Source organism: Rhinopithecus bieti, unplaced genomic scaffold (genome assembly GCF_001698545.2).
Source record: "Rhinopithecus bieti isolate Rb0 unplaced genomic scaffold, ASM169854v2 scaffold_26532, whole genome shotgun sequence".
In the NCBI taxonomy this organism is placed as follows: Eukaryota; Metazoa; Chordata; class Mammalia; order Primates; family Cercopithecidae; genus Rhinopithecus; species Rhinopithecus bieti.
In genome coordinates, this window is record NW_016812934.1 from 4,720,873 (window position 1) to 4,740,755 (window position 19,883).

At 38.2% G+C, this 19,883-nt stretch overlaps 1 protein-coding gene across 9 annotated transcripts in view; it reads left to right on the forward strand.

Moving 5' to 3' along the window:
- RUNX1T1 (RUNX1 partner transcriptional co-repressor 1) overlaps nucleotides 1-19,883 on the forward strand; it is a 155,004-nt gene that overhangs the window by 102,932 nt on the left and 32,189 nt on the right. For all 9 annotated transcript variants that reach the window (XM_017847350.1, XM_017847352.1, XM_017847351.1 and 6 more), the window contains 2 exons: nucleotides 2,594-2,775; nucleotides 15,248-15,498. In XM_017847350.1, the coding sequence (XP_017702839.1) occupies nucleotides 2,594-2,775; nucleotides 15,248-15,498 (433 nt within the window). The remainder of the gene's footprint in view (nucleotides 1-2,593; nucleotides 2,776-15,247; nucleotides 15,499-19,883) is intronic.

Sequence of the window (19,883 nt, forward strand, 5' to 3'; positions counted from 1 at the left end):
GGTTCAAACAAACCTCTTGCCTTAACCTCCCAATAGCAGGGACTATAGGCATGTGCCACTGCCTCCAACTGATTTTGTATTTTTTGTAGAGATGAGGTTTCACCATGTTGCCCAGGCTGGTCTCAAACTCCTGGGCTCAAGTGACCTGCCTGCCTTGACCTCCTGAAGTGTTTTTCTGTGGTCAGATATGTAAATACTTGTCATTGTGCTGCAGTTACCTACGGTATTCAGTACAGTTCATGCTGTACATGTTTGTAGCCTAGGAGCCATAGACTATACCATATATCCTAGGTGTGTAGCACTACGTTTAAGTACCCTCTTATGATGTTTGCATGATGAAATCATGTAACAATGCATCTCTCAGAATGTATCCCCATTGTTAATCAGTGCATGACAGTATTTCAGAATAATTTTTTTTTTTTTAATTAGACTGAGTCTTGCTCTGTTGCCTAGGCAAGTGTGGTGGTATGATCTCAGCTCACTGCAACCTCCATCTCCCAGTTTCAAGCTATTCTGCTGCCTCAGACTCCCAAGTAGCTGGGACTACAGGTGCATACCACCACGCCCAGCTATTTTTTTGTATTTTTAGTAGAGATGGGGTTTCATCATGTTGGCCAGGCTGATCTTGAACCCTTGACCTCAAGTGATCCACCCGCCTCAGCCTCTGGAAGCGCTGGGATTACAGGCGTGAATGAGCAACTGCACCGGCCCAAGATGAATTTGAAAACTTTAAAATGTTCACATAGAAATGTTATTTTGCTTTATTATTTTATGACACAAGGTATGTAAACTCTGTTTTTACTGAGGAGAAAAAAGAGTTTAAAAATGTATATACAATATATTATCCACATGTGCATCTTTACTAATTACGAAGAGTTTTATTTTAACATTGTTATGTGTAGGAAGTCATTTCCATTGTTACAGTGTATGGCATGCACTTATCTTTAGCAAATACCCTAATATTTTATATCTTGTGTAGAAATATGCTTTGGTGTGATTATGAGATGGTTTCTTGACTGATACTGTTAAAAACTGGACTTGAGGGGGGTTAGCGGGTGAGGGGAGAGAGAGCGTTAGAACAAATAGCTAATATATATGGGTCTTAAAACCTAGATAATGGGTTAATAGGTGCAACAAATGACCATGGCACACATCTACTTATGTAACAAACCTACATGCTCTGTACTTATACCCTGGAACTTAAAAAAAAAAAAAGAAAAGTTAAAAGGAGTTCTTCAGAGTAAAGGAAAATGATATAGGCCAGGAACTTGGCTCTACATAAAGAAATAAAGAGCACTGATGGAAAAAAAAAAAAAATGAATTTGAGGTACAAGTAGCCAGCCGTAGTTCCTGTCCATGATTCTCTACAGGGCTATTTTTTAAGGCTCTTGGGCCCAAAAATTGAGTCACCCGGACCTCTCCTGTATTCAGAAATGCTTTTCTACCTGATGGGTTAATCAGTGTACATGGCACCTGGTTCCTGCAAATGAAATCTTCAAGTTGCAAAGAGATTTATGTGATTGATCTTTCCCGGAATTAAGTGTTATTGGGGATGAGTGCTAATGACTCTTCCCAGTATCCTCTCCTTTCTTCTGCCTTACTGCCCCTCCCCAAACAATAATAAAAATAAGAGAGAGAGAAAGCAATGACAATCTGGATTTATAATGTCAAAGTAAGTTCAGAGTAAAATGCCTTCTTAGGTTTTCATTTTAATGCCTTTACTATGTGTGAAATTGCCTCTTTCTCTCCTATTACATTTGAGATTGCCAGAATTACCGATCAGCCTATCAGCCAGCCTGTTCTTTATTCAAAGTGCTGACCTAGCTGAGGAGGAAGAGTGACCAGTATACAGGGTTTCTTCTAACATTAGAAGAAATATGTGTGTGTCTGTATGTGTGTGTGTGTATACATTCCTTAGCATAAAACTGATACAAAGAAGGTAGATTACTTTTGAGGACTACTAGAATATACTGCTTTATGCATGAATTCCATCTGGGATATGTGACTATACCCAGGCCATTACTTAAATGTTGTCTGAACCTGATGACTATGGAAAATAATCTCTATGTTTGTGTCTATATTTTTAAGTGTATTTTCATTAAGTTAGTACTTGATAAAAGATACTTTCTAGGATTAGCCTGCTTGACCTTTGTGAGTCACCAGATACAAAATTGAATGTGTCAGGGCAACTATTCTGAAATCAATTGGACTATGTATATATTTTGTATACCCTTTATCTTCCCTGTGGAGAACAAAAGTTCTTATTGTTGGAGCTAGGTTCTCACATACTGCAGAACATATATTCGAGTATAACGTGACCCTAAAAATAATGTGCCACTCGCAATGTTATCAGTGAAGAAATAAAAGAGAGGTAAGGTAATATACAAGGGTCAGTCACCTCACACTTAGAGCAGTCTGGGCACATGGTAACCCAGTGCTGAGAATTGTGCCTGTGGTTCCAGTCCATGGCATGCATTTGACCTTTGATGTAGCTGCATTTCATACTCTGCTCCAGTGTTCAAAAAGCAGAGTAAGTCAACAGGACAGAAGAAGCCTTTCAGTCCTTCCTCTCATTCCTGTCATTCCCTTGCAGGCCAACTTGCCCCTGCTGCAGCGTGAGCTCCTCCACTGCGCAAGACTGGCCAAACAGAACCCTGCCCAGTACCTCGCCCAGCATGAACAGCTGCTTCTGGATGCCAGCACCACCTCACCTGTTGACTCCTCAGAGCTGCTTCTCGATGTGAACGAAAACGGGAAGAGGCGAACTCCAGACAGGTGAGAGGGAGGGGGAGCCTGGATGAACCATGGCCTTTTTCTCAATGTTTAATACGTTTATTGTGACAATTAAACTGCCGGCCTATGTCTCTTGCACAATAGCAATAAGCCATTGTGGCCATCTTGAGAATCTGTCTCTGGCCTGGGATTTTACAGAGTTTTAAATCTCTGGCTTGTGACAGTTTGGCTTTTGTATAGATTAATCTTTTCTGCTTGTAATATTAAAGCTAAATGGTGAAGATGAATGATTTTTCAGATTTTCCAAGTACAACTGATGGCTCTTAGATGCACATCAGTATTTAAATTCTCATTTATTATGTAATTTAACCCAACCACATATTTTACTTCAATATTCTGAAATTGGCTGTTCCTAGTTTCCTTAAAATGTGATGGTTTTGAAGCTTGTCTGTATGTATTTCTTAACACAGTACAGTAGCTATTTGTTTTGGTTTGTATATGAACTAAGAGAAAACTTCTGGGACACTAGATGAACTAAGTGAAGATAAGAGTTACACAGTAGAGACCATAGATAGTATTTTTGCTGAAAATTTTACTTGTTAGATACTGTTCCATCAGATACTGTGCTCTCATAACTGAGAATGCAAAGAAATGTAGCATAAAACTACTTCTCCATTAAACCCTACAAAGTAATTGTTGAATAAAGCATACACATGAAATTTCCCATTTACCATAGTAAAATAATTTTTATGAATACCTCATCCTCATCTGTATCTTCTGATATAGGAATGCACAGTCTCATTAGCATCATTTTGCATAGTATTTTGAAATACGGAGATTTTACAATGAAGCTATATTCAAAAACTTATTTAGCATATATTTTGCTTTCTTTCTCTGCTTATCTATTCTCTTTTGCTGCATTTCATCAGGCATGGGTGTAACAGCCTTCGAGAGGTTAACACCCTGACACAGTTATGTTCCACATTCATAGAAGCTTAAGATCTTTGGAGCTGCTCAGAGACATCTATTTGTGACCGACTTAGCTATCCTTAAATGTATTAGCTGCTTTGCAAATCAGAATGTTATTTAAAAGCTAGCCAGTTTACATACTGTTATTACATAATCCTCTGTTAAGCAGTTTTTATGCTACAATCTCTGGAATTTTGCTCCTCTTGACATAGAACCTCTTAATAGTTTAAAATTCCTAAAGCAAACAGTTAAATATTAGTCTCCTTTTGACATATTGTAGGCCTACCTTCATCTGTGACCCACAAACAGAGCTACTTTCTTATTCTTACAACTCGTATTTTCTTGGTCACATTGAAGAGTGAAATAGAGCACTTAGTATTTTAGCTTTTAAAGGGAACTGCTTAATCCTGATGCTTGAGTGGCGTGTCCACATGATACTGAAAACCAAGAGGTGACTCAACATTAGATGATTTACATGTGCGTTCCTGTTTGACCTGAACCCATTTACCCTGCAGGAAATGAGTATGACATACAGATAGTGAGTTATTTTAGCTCCATGATGGAAGAATGAAGGAGAGACTCAGTGGAAAACTGGAAGAAGGAAATGTATTTAGGGTTTTGGGATGGGGGGAGTGTAACAGGGAAAGGTTTAGATAGCTAAAATAAATGTAGAGATGATCCTGTAGGCAAAATTGAAAATGCACACAACTTACTCTGGCATTCCTCACTGCTGAATAACCATAACAGGGAATATGGAAATCTGTTTCAATCATTTCTCTATATTTCCAACTGTTTTCTCACTAGCTCTTTCCCAGTATTTTATGTTTGAATGTATCGTGACTTTAGACTATCATTGGACAGTCCTAAGGTAAGTGCTGGGCAGTATGTTAACATTGATGTGAAAACTTCATCTTAAATTCCGCAGATGCTCAGCATTCTTGTTTTGATGCTCCATTGCTGTGCATGCATCGGTGTATGCATTCAGTCAGGTAGAACTCTCCTAAAAAGAGTCTTTGGTCTGATTTTCCCTTTGGTTTTTCATGATGGTTGCCAGAGTCAGAGTTCACATGGTTGATCTTTGGATGGAATATTCTTTATCAAATGGAGCACTGAAATATACATTATATCGCAAAGATGGCAAATGGGTTTCCTTAGAGTTAGGAGGAAGGGTAATGAGAATATGTTGTGTAAATACATTTGTATCTTGTGGGAATTTGATCAGAGCCAAGAAAATATGGGCCTCTACAGTATTTTTTCTTTTTGCATATATTTTCTGTATCTTGTTTGCATATGCATTTTCCTCTTCTCTGGTTATTTATCTGTATATCCAGATCTACTATATTAAATTTTATAGAGTATGGAGCTGTCTGACAGCAGAGCTTTTTTTGTTTTACTGAATGTTTTGTTGGTACATATGGTCTGACATGGATGAGCAGCCACGGTGAGATTTTGGAGTCTATTAAACTGGCTCATTAAAAAGATCAATCTGTTTCTGTAATAACACTGGGAGCCATCAGTCACTAAAAGAGGGAAAAACTGACACCTGAGGAGAAAACACATTTTGGTAATTTGTTCATGACATGTCATGAACAAAAGAGCGCTCTATATTTTGTTTACAACTTTGGGAGCTTAAATTCTGTGACGATTGCTGAGTTAATGTACTAAACAGTCATCACGTGTTTCAGGGATGGGTTTTGGCAAATTTAACTTTCTTCTTGTCCTTAAATATGATTGTCACTGGTTATGTTTTTTTCTTTTTTTAAACATTATTGTTATTTACAGAGAAATGAGAATAGAAAGGGAAGTCTATGAAATCTTTTCTTTTTTTTCTTCTTGTATGGAACAGTGAAATGTTTTCTACTTTCTTTTAAATATAGCTCTGGGGAGTGTCTCTGAACAAGTGTACTGATTTTGTAGGTCTGTGAGAGAATACTGTAGAACCCAAAGTAGAAAAGACAATTTTGTTATAAAATTATGTTATTTCTTTCCCAAAATATTAGGGAAACTAAGTAGAAAATTCTGATTTCTATTCTTTGTTAATATGTAAAAGTCAGTTATTTATAGTAAACATTTATTCTTCTACCATGCTGTGGTGGGAGGTGCTGAAGAAGGGAATGCAGTCTTTTGCTTTGGAGCCATGTAAACGAAATGAACACTCTCTCAGATAGAGAGTAGAAGCTAAGAGCACTCTTTAAAACTGCTCACCGTGGTGGCTCGTAAAGACACAAGCACTTTTGTGTAGGAGGAAGGAAAAGAACTGTTAGATAATGCTTTCTTTCTTTGAGACTGCAGAATGGATTAAAATTATTAAGATTTAAAGAAAATAATTATGTTAGGATGATTATCATTGCTGTCTTTCTTTTCTCAGAGCTTTGATATCACAGCTTTTTTATCTAATTTGCCTTTAGTATCATGTTCTCACCTGTTATGCTACTTTTCTGATTTAGGGTTTTTCTTGCTTAAGAAATCAAATCAAATAATCTTTGCTTTTGTATAGGTAACGCTGTTGTTTTGTTTCCCATTTTGTTCCCCCTACTCTCTCAAATGATTGATGTTAAGTATTCATCCCCTTCTTACATGTCATTATTTTAATGTGATTATGCTTTACATTACTCTCAGTTTAACACTTCTAAACTTTCAATACAAAGGCCATGTAGTTGGATTAATATGTATTTCCTCCTCCCCCAAGAATTAAACATTATTCTCTAAAAAGACTTGCATGAACTTTAGAGATATGTAATTTGTCACCTGGGAGGGATCTTATGGATACACCAGGCCCCATTCTTTTTTTTTTTTTTTCCCTTAGGCATGGTCTGCAGTGTTGCCCAAGCTGGTTTCGAACTCCTGGTCTCATGTGATCCTCCCACAGTGTTGGGATTGCAGGCATTAGCCACCACACCCTGCCTTTTTGCATTTCATACCAAAAGAAAAAACAATTACACATACTTTAGATTTATGGATTTGCTCATGGGATGTTATCTGTATTTTTTTTTTTTTTTTTTTTTTTTTTTAAGACCGTGTCTAGCTATGTTGCCCAGGCTGGTCTCAAACTCCTGGGCTCATGTGAACCTGCTGCCTCAGGCTCCTGAGTAGCTAGGACCTAGGTGTGCACCACCACACCCAACTGGCTCCCATCTCTTTATTCTTGCACAAAGTAAGGCCCAAAGAACTTGCCTAGTGTTGCAAAGTTTCTTAGTGAGAAACAAGCATATTTGCATACTTGAAATCTTCCAGTTGCATAAAATATGTTTCAATGTGCAGAATTTAAATAAGGAAACTCAACTAAGACTTAAGCTTCTCTTTTTACACCTTACTTTCCCTCATTTATTTTCTATAGTTGCTCAAGTGGGTAGATGCCATAGTATAACATTCTGAGGTTTTATATATCTTTTTAACGATAGAAGAGCCACAGCTAGCCTGTGTTCCTGACTTAATGAGTCAGTTAGAAAATGCTGAAGGTTGGAGGGTCAAAGGCAATCATTTTGAAATCATATTGGTTGTATTTGTAAGATTTGTTACAACAGTACACACCAACTAAACCGACTAGGTCCATTTTTTTGTTTGTTTCTGTAAAATGAAGGAGATTTCACTATTTTTATCTTTCTAAAAGAAAAGATAGATATGCTTTTCAAGGAATTGTAGGGTCAATTGTGCAAATAAGAATTAAATTTGTATAACCTGCATTCAGTATTCTATGAAAAAAAGTAGGGATTTTATGTCAATTTATACATTCTAGTTTGCGTTCCTTTCTATTATGTATTCCCACCAGTTTTGCCAAGGAGTGATTTTAAAAATTATTAAGGGGGTCCACCATCAATTGGGGGAGGTCTTTCAGTGAAATAGCACAAAATTACATTCTATTTATTTATTTATTTATTTATTTATTTATTTATTTATTTGAGATGAAGTTTTGCCCTTGTTGCCCAGGCTTCGGTGAGGGATCTTGACTCACTGCAACCTCCACCTCCTGGGTTCAAGCGATTCTCCTGTCTCAGCCTCCCAAGTAGCTGAGACATCAGGGGACCACCACCACGCCCGGCTAATTTTTTGTATTTTTATTAGAGACGGGGTTTCACCATGTTGGCCAGGCTGGTCTCGAACTCCTGACCTCAGGTGATCCACCCACCTCGGCCTCCCAAAGTGCTGGGATTACAGGCATGAGCCACTGTGCCCAGCACAAAATTATAGAGGGCATTTTGTTCTCTCCACATTCCAGCTTCAACTTTAACTTGTTAGCCTGATTTCTTGCTGCTTTGTTAGGGTCTAACCTTACTGCATACTCCTCACTTCTTAATCTGTATTCCAGCTGATGGTTTCTGCTGTCTTTCCTAGTTCTTTTGTGTCGTAATTCTATTAATACCTCACAGCCTAACTGAATATCTACTATTTGAATGAAAGCTTCCCAATTATAAATACTATAATAATGGTTACTGTTTACTGAGCACTTCAGGTATGCTGGGCCCTGTGCTAAATAATTGACAGACTAACATATAGCATTCATTTCCTCACAATCCTATGACATAGACTCAAGAAGGCCAAATAATGTGTGTGAAGTCACATGGCTTGTCAGAAGCCCTAATGGGATTCTGACCCTAGGTTCCCTAGGACTCAAACGCCCGTGCTCTCATAGCCGTGATTCTGTACCGTTAGCCTCTGAATGCGCCTGCTTGAAAACAAAGTGCTTTGATTAACTTATTGAATGCCAAATTCACGTTAGGCTCTTTTCTTAGATTCTTTCCTATAGTTCTCTCCATAGCTTTGGATAATCATTTCCCATTTTGCAGGCAGAAACACTGAGGCTCTTAGGGGATTCAGCCTGTTGAGTTCATATGGCCAGCAAATAGCATAGCCACAATTTGAAGCCACGTCCATGTGACTCCAAAACCTCTGTCTTTTTGAGTACATATTCTGGAGTAATCTCTCACTGTGCTCTCACATACCACATTTGTTCTGTTTTTAATGGTACCTTCTGTATACATGTCCTGTATGAAAGTATAGAAGTCTTGTACCTCCAATTAAATCATTTTAATGGTAAAGAATTAAAGTCTGCCCTAAATAATAATCTTATGGAAGGTTGAGGGACCATGTTTCTCTCATCTTTGTACTGCCACTGAAGTACAGGATAGTGCATTGCACATACTGGGGACCTAAAAGACAAAGCAGAACACTACAAACAGAACAAAAACCGCTATTGATCAAATAATTCAAATTAAACTTAATGCAGTCATTTTTAGTAGTGTATTAAATGGTCTCTCTTCCGGGCTATTAAATGGTCTCTCTTCCGGGCATCTTTATTTATTTATTTGGTTTAAAAATGCATCTCTGAAATATAATAAAAACAGCCACAGACAGCCCAGGAACCAAATGCAGTGATTGGTTCACTGACCAGAAAAAACTGGAGGGCTCCAATAGAAACATACAGATGACAGATTCGAATAAGAAAGCAGAGTTCCAAACAGCAGGAGCAGCAGAAATTGAATACTTCAGCAGTGGCAGAGATTAGAGAAGGCAAGGGGAACAGCCACTAACAGACAGCCTAACTGTTGAGCAGATGGTCAGCTTCAGACATGTGACGGAAGCATTCTACCTTCTCGCTGCTGGAGGGAAGGCTCACATGGCTCCCCCAACCTGCATATTGCAATCCTTGAAGGGCTGGGCATCACATTTGTGTGTCTGGAGTGGCAAGTATCCACCTGCCTCTTATTTACTTCTAAAAGTATTAGCACACTGCTCAGAAACTTCTCACTCCTAGGTGGTTGTTTAGCAATGGAGAGGTTAAAGGTGTTTCTCTCCTTTAGTTTGATTTTCTTTTTAAGGACGCTGGGGAGTTTGTAATGTATTTTGTTTCAATATCTTATTCAGTACCAATAAAAGTGTATTATGTGAAACTCATATCTAAAGTCACCTCTTTCGTAACCATTTCTGAAGAGACCTTTTGCTGAATTATGTTTTAAAAATAATGATGATGAGAATGATTGCCCCCCCCCTTGATTCAATGTCTAGTCCTTCTATGGCAGTCTTAAACTGCACGTGTTAGAAAAGGAAAGGAAGATGTCTTTGATGTTATTAAGGTCTTTAGTCTGTGTTTAATAGAACTACCATCCTAAGATTTAGATACAGACTTCTAAAATATAAGAATAAAATAAAGTAAGTCTTTAATGCCTGGTCTTAAAAGAATTTTAGACCCAGTGTCTCACTTCTACTCATTTTTCAAGGAACTACAGTCTAGGGATGGGACTTGGATGGGCTGCTGAGACAAACAGCGAACAAATCTGGGGCCGGTGACTCTGGGGGATACTGGTAAAGTGGGACCGTGGTGTGACAAGGGCCAAGACAAAGGTATCCTGGGACTGGAAGGAGGGACCCGTGTAGAGATGCTTGAGATCAGCAATAGGACTTGGATTTGAAAAAGAAAGTTGTAGAGTGACTTCAAGTTTCTACTTGGGTGACTAGGTAGAAGATGGTACAGAAAGCAAAAGAGAAATGAGGCCAGTTTGGACTTGTGAAATGTCTGTCAAAACTCAGATAAGTGAGTGCATAAGGCACATAATTTATTTAAATAAATAAATAACAGGATGAATATTAGAATTTAAGTTTCTTCTTTCTTTTTTTGAGATGGGGTCTCGCTCTATCGCCCAGGCTGGAGTGCGGTGGCCGGATCTCAGCTCACTGCAAGCTCCGCCTCACGGGTTTACGCCATTCTCCTGCCTCAGCCTCCCGAGTAGCTGGGACTACAGGCGCCCGCCACCGCGCCCAGCTAGTTTTTTGTATTTTTTAGTAGAGACGGGGTTTCACGGTGTTAGCCAGGATGGTCTCGATCTCCTGACCTCGTGATCCACCCGTCTCGGCCTCCCAAAGTGCTGGGATTACAGGCTTGAGCCACTGCGCCCGGCCTAAGTTTCTTCTTTCTTAGGTTTATTGTGCTCTATCAATTTGCCTTCCCCTAAAACAATATTTATAGTGGTATTTCCTCACATTAAAAAAAAAAAAAGTCTTAATGTAGAGAAAAAAACTTACACCCACTTCTGCCATGGAGATTTGTCCTCTTGTTCTACTTATTGTCATGATTTTATGATGGATTTTTTTCATACTTCCCTGTTTCCTTGAATGTTACACTGTTTTATATAAATGTTACTAAGGGATTACCAGCACACACTAGCTAATCATCATTTTAAAAATATTTCGTGTAGAGTTTTGTTTTATTTTATTTTTTCCTCGAGATGGAGTCTCGCTCTGTTACCTAGTCTGGACTGCAGTGGCATGATCTTGGTTCACTGCAACCTCCCTGCCTCAGGTTCAAGTGATTCTTCTGCTTCAGCCTCCCGAGTAGCTGGCACTACAGGCATGCTCCACCACGCCTGGCTAATTTTTGTATTTTTAGTAGAGACAGGGTTTCACCATGTTGGCTAGGCTGGTCTCAAGCTGCTGGTCTCAAGCTGCTGACCTCAAGTGATCCATCCACCTCACCCTCCCAAACTGCTGAGATTACAGGCATGAGCCACCACGCCCAGCCTCATGTAGTTTTTAAAGGACATTTATTTTCTTTTCCTAATAGTTTACAGTTTCTGTTATTGAGGAGCTGGAGAAAAGAAAAAAGAAAAAAAAAAGAGCCTGAGATGGGGTAAAGTATAAATTAGGTTGCCTCTTAATTTGTTTCTACAAGTGTTGTTTTCTATTAGTCCCATTTCACTGAGCAGAATACTGAAGCCAGAAGGATAGTAACTGGAGATCACACAACTGAGTCCTAAGGATCCCCTGCCCTTAGAACATTAAACCTCGAGAGAGAAACGATTGGGATCTAAATGTTGAAGTGGTTACATTGTGTTGAGGAAAATGTCTCCTGGTAAGGAGATAGAACATCCTCAGGTAGACTTAAAAAACAAATAAAATCTTTCAGAAATACTTAAGACATAACAGACTTCTCACTTCAAATTTCGACTAGAATTTGAGTTATTTCATGGGTATACTGGTATGGGACAATGAAAAGTCTTTGCTAATTTTGCCTAATACACTGAAAAGGGCAACGAAGAATGCAAATATGGAGTTCACCCAAGCAAATGAGATATAGGTAGTTGTAGGCATTTCTAAGAAGCAGACAGACAAATGGCAGTTGTTTGAGTTACCCTTCTGAACATACATGCTTTAAATAGAACTGGCCTTATAAGTAGATATTAGTAATTTGAGGAAGCACCAGAGAGACCCTTCATAGCTTTATTTCTGTGGACAGTGGAAGTTTTTGTATTTTCTTTTTTTCCCCTTCTTTTTGAAAGAGGATCTCACTCTGTGGCTCAGGCTGGAGTGCAGTGGTATGATCATGGCTCACTGCAGCCTCAATCTCAGGCTCAAGTGATCCTCCTGCCCCAGCTTCCTGAGTATCTAGGACTACAGGTGTACATCACCATGCCCAGCCAATTTTTTTTATTTTTTGTAGAGACAGGGTCTCACTATGTTGCCCAGGCTGGTCTCAAACTCCTGTGCTCAAACAATCCTTCCTCCTGGAGCCTTCCAAAGTGCCAGGACTACAGGTATTAGTCACCACACCTCTGCAAGTGTTAATGTTTCACAACTGTTAGAATGTAAACTACCCTTGTGAGGTCATGAGCTTTATTATTTCAGTAGCTAGCAGGGTGATGGGCCCCAGGATAGGACAGTAAGACCTGATTGAAATGAGAGAACAGACTCGGGCCCTAGCCTGCCTTTTAGGACATTACTGCCCTTGCTTTAGGAAAAAATAATGCTTTTTTCCTCCCATTTAATTGGGTCATTGAAGTAATAGCACTGAACAAAGGGTTCCTCTAAGTATGAAGATAAATAGCGTATCTAACCATTTAAAAATTGTGAAAATTATTCCAATGTTGTTGTTTTCATTGATCAAGGTAGAGAAAACTAGTAAGTTGGGGTGGTTTGACCCAAATAGGTCAAAGAAAGATGTTTCATTATTTAGAAATTCTACAGGGGCTGCACTGAGATAAGAGGATGTTTTCTTATTTTTGCACAAAAAATAAGGTATAAATAATAAATTGTTCAAACCAAGGAACAGAGAACTTGGCTAAGGCGATTGCCTTAGGTACTTACGGTTTGGGCAGAGGACTATCAGCACTGTGTGTTTTGATCTGCATAACTATGATATTTAGCTGTAAATATAAAATACTTGAATTGCAGAGTTTGCAAACTAAAAGGGACTGCAGAAATCATCTAGTCCAGTGGTTTTCAAACTTAATTTTAGCCGCAGACTTTTTCCTTTAAAAATGAAATCTTAAGTGGAACCCCGATGATTAACACAGATAATAAGAAGTGGGTTCCTCTGGCACTTTAAATCTTGAGAATCTTGATTCTTTGGGGGAAAAGTTCTTCATTGCTTACAGAATCCCTTAAGCACCTCAGGTGGCACAGTTTGAAAACCACTGATCTAGTCCAACCCTTTCGTTTTACAGATGAATAAACTGAGGTCCAGAGAGGTTAAGTGACTTGCTCAAGGTCACACAGCTAGTCATGGAAGAGCCAGGACTAGATCTCAGGTCTCTTGATTCCCAATCCAGTGCTCTTTCCACTACACCACACTGCCAGTAAGGTAGGTGCTATGTTAGCATTATGTTCATAGCCGCTAATAGTCTTCAGTATTTTCCAACTGATTTATGCTGATAATATGCATTGAATATTGAAGTGTATTACTGAGAAATTTGTAGGATATGCAAATACAGATTAGAATCACATGGGTATACTCTTAGAAGATAAAGCAGTATCTAGAATGTTTCAGTTCACTTTTAAAAATTATTTTAAAGCAATGCAATTAGGTAATGTCTCAGCTACACTGGATATTTTAGTCTGATATCAATGATCAATATGTAAGGAGTCAGTATGTTTTAGTGTAGACACATACTTTGATGGGAGTGGAATTAGGATTCCTGGCTGCCACTCCCTTGGGGGCTATGCTCTACCATCATTTCCAATATTGGCCAGTCTATTCAGAATAGGGCATCCCTCTTAGTATGTAGTGGGCATGTTCTTTAACATAAAACTCTGAAGATTTACCCTGAGTTCTTTCTATGTCTTTACCATCTGTCTCTAAGTCCTTTATTCTTCTCAACCTGGTGTGTATGAATTGTCACTGCGGGGCCCACCCTAAAGGGGCATAAAGGATGGTTCATTGTAGAATCCTGTTGCCCCTGATCATCTCTGTTGATTCAGTTTCCACCTAGATTGCTCTAGTATTATCAGACAAAGACTAGATGCTGTCAGTAGATGCCAGGAAAGTAGAAAAAGTGCCTCTATGCTGTTATTTTACTACCTAAAATAAAGAAGGCATGTAGAAGTCTGTAGCCACTGTGAACCAGTAGAATTCTTATGAGAAAATGTCCCTGAGAAAATAGATGTTACCACCTGTCTAAAGATAAGAGTGCCGGTCTTGTAAGTAAAAAGTAAGTTTGGGGGCAGTGATTACAGTCAAAGTTGAATATGGTTTGTTTCTATCTTATTGAATATATTAGGGGCTAGTCTCTAAGCAGTAGAAGTATATACAGCCAGAAATTACTTCTTGAGTCCTACATTTATTTGAGAATCAAGGAATCGTGACTAGTTATCAGGTCTTATTTATAGAATGCATTCCTTCTGAAAGCCGAGTTCGGAGTCCTGTGCATCACATGGTGATGTGTCGTCAGGGTGTTCCCGTCCTGCCGTATGACCTGATAACCCCAGACAGGATACATTAGCTCTCTGGGTATGTGTTTCCTCAACTTTAAAATAAGGGGGTTGACCTAGATCTTCCTTCTAGTCCAGGCTAGCTCTGTATGACTGCTGATTGATTACCTTGGTGACTCAAGATAATGTCAAGGTCCCAGACATTGCATTGCATACTGTATTCACTCAGTTTGATCCTTACTTTCCTGTAGAACTTTCTGTGATGATGGAAATGTTATATATCTGTGCAGTCCACTACTGAAGCCACTGGCCACGCGTACCTGTTGAGCACATGAAATGTGGCTGCTGATACTGAAGAACTGAATTTTAAGCTTTATTTAATTTTAAGTAACTTACATTTTAAGTTAAGCAACCACGTGTAGCTAATGTATTGAACAACACAGTTCTTAGATGTTCTCTGACACAGAAGTCAGATACCAAGCAGAATAGGTGTAGCTCAAGTGTTCATCAAGAGAGTGGTGATGTTTTACCTTGATGACTCTTCATCAAATATAGTCGGTCTTAGGGTAACTTGTTAGAAATCAAGCACTGTTTTTTGAATGAAAATGTTATCTACAGGAGACTTGAGTTTCCTCTTGTTTGTGACTTAACCACATGAGCTTCAACTGAAAAGATATTTGCTAATTTGATGAGAAGTGAAGCATTTTCTCCTATCTGCAGGCTTGTGATCATTTAGGTCTCGACACAGGTCTCAGTGAATTCCCGTATGTTTTCTGGGAAGCTGAGTTTAGAAGGTTTCTGGTCAATAAAAAATATTCTGTCTTTATTCCAAGCTAAAATATGAGTGACTGAACTGTGCTGATTTCTGAATAGATGATGAAACAAACTCTTGTTTTTTCCCTCTTAGAACCAAAGAAAATGGCTTTGACAGAGAGCCTTTGCACTCAGAACATCCAAGCAAGCGACCATGCACTATTAGCCCAGGCCAGCGGTACAGTCCAAATAACGGCTTATCCTACCAGCCCAATGGCCTGCCTCACCCCACCCCACCTCCACCTCAGCATTACCGTTTGGATGATATGGCCATTGCCCACCACTACAGGGACTCCTATCGACACCCCAGCCACAGGGACCTCAGGGACAGAAACAGACCTATGGGTAAGACTGAAGGATCTGTTCACTTCTTATGGGATTGGGTGCTTGAAGACTTGCACCATTACTTCTGAACTGAACTTCAGGCTTGAAATCTGTGATAGGGATAAAAATTATCTTATCTTGCTTTATATTATCTCCTTTATGAAAAAACTTGATTGATATTAATAGACTTTTCCACAGCTGTGCGCTCTCTCTGTCCTAATCACTTGTATTCTTTATGACAGTACACTAAATTTCTTTGGAGGAGGGCATCTATATTAATACAAGACCCTCAATTGTTGTGTTGGTAACAAACGCAAAATAAATTTTTAGCTTGAATTCTCTTTTAACACAAGACTTCATATGCAGTCTGCCTGCCACAAATATTTGTAAAAATCACTTTATTTTCTTGCATTGTGTCTTTTGTTTCAGATAGTCTCTACGTTTATTTTGATTTTTTTCGAGCCTCTATGATATTCCATATTTCCAAAGTATGATATGGTATGCTATCTGTGGCTTAACAGATATTTCCTGAGGAATGATTTGGTACTTTTTTTTTACTTGAAAATGCCAGTGATTAAAGTTAATATTGACAATTTTGGGTCAAGGATTGGAATACTGAAGAAGTGAATTTGGGCAAATATGTGTTCTATTTCCCTGTGTTCATTCCTTCTTTGCATAAAACTATTAGAAGTAAAGCATTTTGTCTGGGTGCAGTGGCTCACGCCTATAATCCCAGCACTTTGGGAGGCCGACATGGGTAGATGAGTTTGAGCTCAGGAGTTTGAGACCAGCCTGGGCACTGTGACAAAATCCCATCTCTACTAAAATTACAAAATTAGCCAGGCATGGTGGTGGACTCCTTTAGCCCCAGCTACCTGTGGGGCTGAGGCAGGAGGATCACTTGAGCCCAGGAATCAGAGGTTACAGTGGGATGAGATCATGCCACTGCACCCCACACACTGCACCCCAGCCTGGGTGGCAGAGCAAGACCCTGTCTCAAAAAAAAAAAAAAAGTAGTAAAGCATTTTGAAGACATTGCCTTCTGTAGAACAAATGTCTACCATGAAAAATGAGAGAGAAGATGAACAAGGTAAGTTTTTAAACACATGATTAGTGGTTCAGTGGTAGAGATGATAGTGTATCAGAGGGTTATTAGTAAGTACACTATTACTGGGGTGCCTTCAATTCTTAATTAGTGATGAGTCTAACTGAGAGCAATAGTGAGTCTCCTCTTCTTTTTCCATCTCCGGTGTCCACATCACCCACCAACAGGACTTTCTCTACCTTGTAACTAATTGCTGGCAAACTTTCCTGATGCGGGTGACTTAGTGACTAGTACACTAGAAAGAGCAGGGGATGAAGTGCAAGTAGAAAACCCAAAAACAGAGCTGAGGATACAGAATTCTGGGGAATGCAGCCAGCCAGTTATTCACTACTTGATTACAGTGATGGTGGTTTTTGTTTTTTGTTTTTAGCCACAGTCAGAGAGAGTCTAATATATAAAGTTTGCATTCGATTTCCAAGTGTGTTTCTAGCAAACAGGGGCTCCACGTGTAGGGCCTTTTTTGCCTTTCTACGCCCAACACCCCAAATGTTCAGAAAGCAGAAAGAGAGTCAGGATGAGGGGAGGGGCGATTGAAGCTTTGGTTGTAAGATAGTAAATTAGTAGTTCTGGTTCTCCACAACAGTAATTTCTATGTTTATATAGTGTGTCAGACAAATGGCTAAGCATATAATTTGTGCTTTCTTAATAGCCAATCTGTCTAATGTTCTCGCAGGTACTATTTCTGAAGAGCTTTCAAAGGTGGTTATGCTATTTCTTGATCTGGATTGACATTTGGACCCCAAAATCAAATGTGATAACAATTCCGTTCTACACAAAGCCTTAGCACTTATTTATGACTTAAGTACTGAAAACCATGATTGCATGTTTTTAAATAGCAGTGGAGTCATCAGGTCATGGTGAGACCAGGTCAAGGGATCCCATTTTGTAGATGTGTTAGCAAATGGCTTGTTTCTTAGGCAGCAGGTGCTATTTTGTGAAATATTAGTTCCAGTGCACTATACAGTAATCAGCAAGGAAGTAATTACACTTATGTGCAACGATTATGTTTTCATTAAGTAATGTAAAATATCCCTTTATGAATTATATCTGTATCCATTGGTTTTATGTGATTTTCTTCAGACCATGTTCCTTACCTTTTAATTATATTCACTTATAAAACTAATAGTGCTAATCTCTATAAATATGTACAGCTACTAAACCATCCCTAAAGTCTGGCAGAGTTTAGTGTGTGTTAATGTAAAATAAAATCTTGATGTATGAGCAACAAATTATGGTGTTACATCAGGCTGCCATTTTGAGAATATAAAAATTGTCATAAAGATACAATTAGTCTGGTACGATTTATAAATGCCTATTATGTGTAGGGACATATACTCACTAGAATCCTTCAGTAACGTAACCTGTTAGCAGCATTAGTTTATAAGTAAGCTTAGAGTTTTAGCCTAGTCAAAATATTCTAAAACAAAATAACCAGTTAAGACTCAACATTAGTGTCAGATTTCCCACAAATGAAAATGTGATTATGAGCTATTTAATGATTATGAGCTATTTTCCCCTGGTACATCCCTCTGGTATTATGACTATAAATAAAAATTGTGTGCTGCTGAATATTTAAGTATCTTAAATAGAGAAATTAGTAAATGTAAAATCTTGATTTAATTTTATTTTAAAGATTTGATTATATCTAACAAATGACTTTCAGAGTTCAAAAACAGCAAATGAATCTTACATTTTTTCAGCAAGTACTTGAGCTCAAACGTGTTTCTAATACACTTAGTATCTTTTTTAAATGAGATGAAGCTTAGTACTGTTTCACAAATGCTGAAATCCCACTACCACAGATGTCCTGTTGCTCATTAATATTACTCCAGGCGTTACAGCTTGTGTCATTACTGATTTCTTCTGCTGAATTTTTCAAGCTTTTGAGACCTCTGGAATTCTTGTCCTTAAAGGCAAATATTCAGATGCCTCTAACATGACAGTCACTGTCACATTTATATCCTTATCACTTTCTGGTTGTTTTCTATGGTGACTAATTTTAACAGTAGTGGTTTTTCCCTAAAACACAGGCAACAAAGAAGTTAACAAAAATTACATGTTTGCAAACATTTCAACTTAAAATAATCACAACAGAGCAGTAACTAAGTACTGTTTTTCCCAATGTGTTTATATTATGCAAATTAATAAAACATATTTGCACTTTTACTTTTTAACCAATAGGTGGCATTGACAATTTTAACTTTTAAAATATATCTTAGAATATGTTCTAATTGGACAGGAGTGGTACAAAGCATCTTGCATTTAGCTTTTCAGTTAGTCTGAGAAAGGGTTGTCATGAATTTGTTCGTTTCCATCAGTTGTAAATGAAATCTCTTTACATGGTTGGCTGAACAGAGTCATGTGACTCATCTTTATTTGTGTAAATCAGCGGGAAAAAAAGGGATTTCTAACCACTTAAATCTCACAAAAAGTAAAATTCAGTGTCTTATTACTCGTTTGGTCATTTAATTCTTACATAAGTTCTACAGAGAGGTAGCCCAGTTATCTAGAAACCCAAACTATAAGAAACCTTATTTGCTGTTCAGGGTAACATTTTGAGAATTGGTAACCACAAATAATAGTTTTGTTCATTTAAATTGCAAAATAATGCTACAGCTCAATGGCTTTCCTATCCAACAGAATATAAAGTGAATATGTAAGAGGAACAACACGTTTCCAGGTTTCTCTGATCGGAACCTTTCAGCCCATCTTTTTAGTGAGACACATTTACTTCCTATTTTAATGAGCATCCTAGCTAACTGCTTAAATTCGTTAATATTGGTGCTCACTTGGTAAACACTTATATATCACTTTTTCATAGTGGTATCTTAACTATGATGCTAAAGAGCATTAAGTCTTATGGACTTCAAATTAGGATTTTCAGTTGGTTCACTTGAATTTATGATATTTGTCAAATTATATCTTGTATGTTAATTTTGTAATGAAGGATGTCCAATTTACTTTTATTTTTTATTTTTTGGTAAACCAAATGAGTATATGTAGCTCCATATTATACAAGCCTTCTCTTCATGGTCTAATTTTGTCATGTGGGTATATGTGTTAGGATTGTATTCATTTATACAAGGCTGAAATGTGGAAAAATTTACCATGCTTGTTTTGGGAAAGCATGTCCCTTCCCATGTAAAAGGACTTATGCTGTCTTTATTTTTAATGCAGGACGTCAATGCTTTAAAAACCACTTAATGTCTACTTGTGGTTTCTTGTATTTATTAAGAGTTAGAGGCCGGGCGCGGTGGCTCAAGCCTGTAATCCCAGCACTTTGGGAGGCCGAGACGGGCGG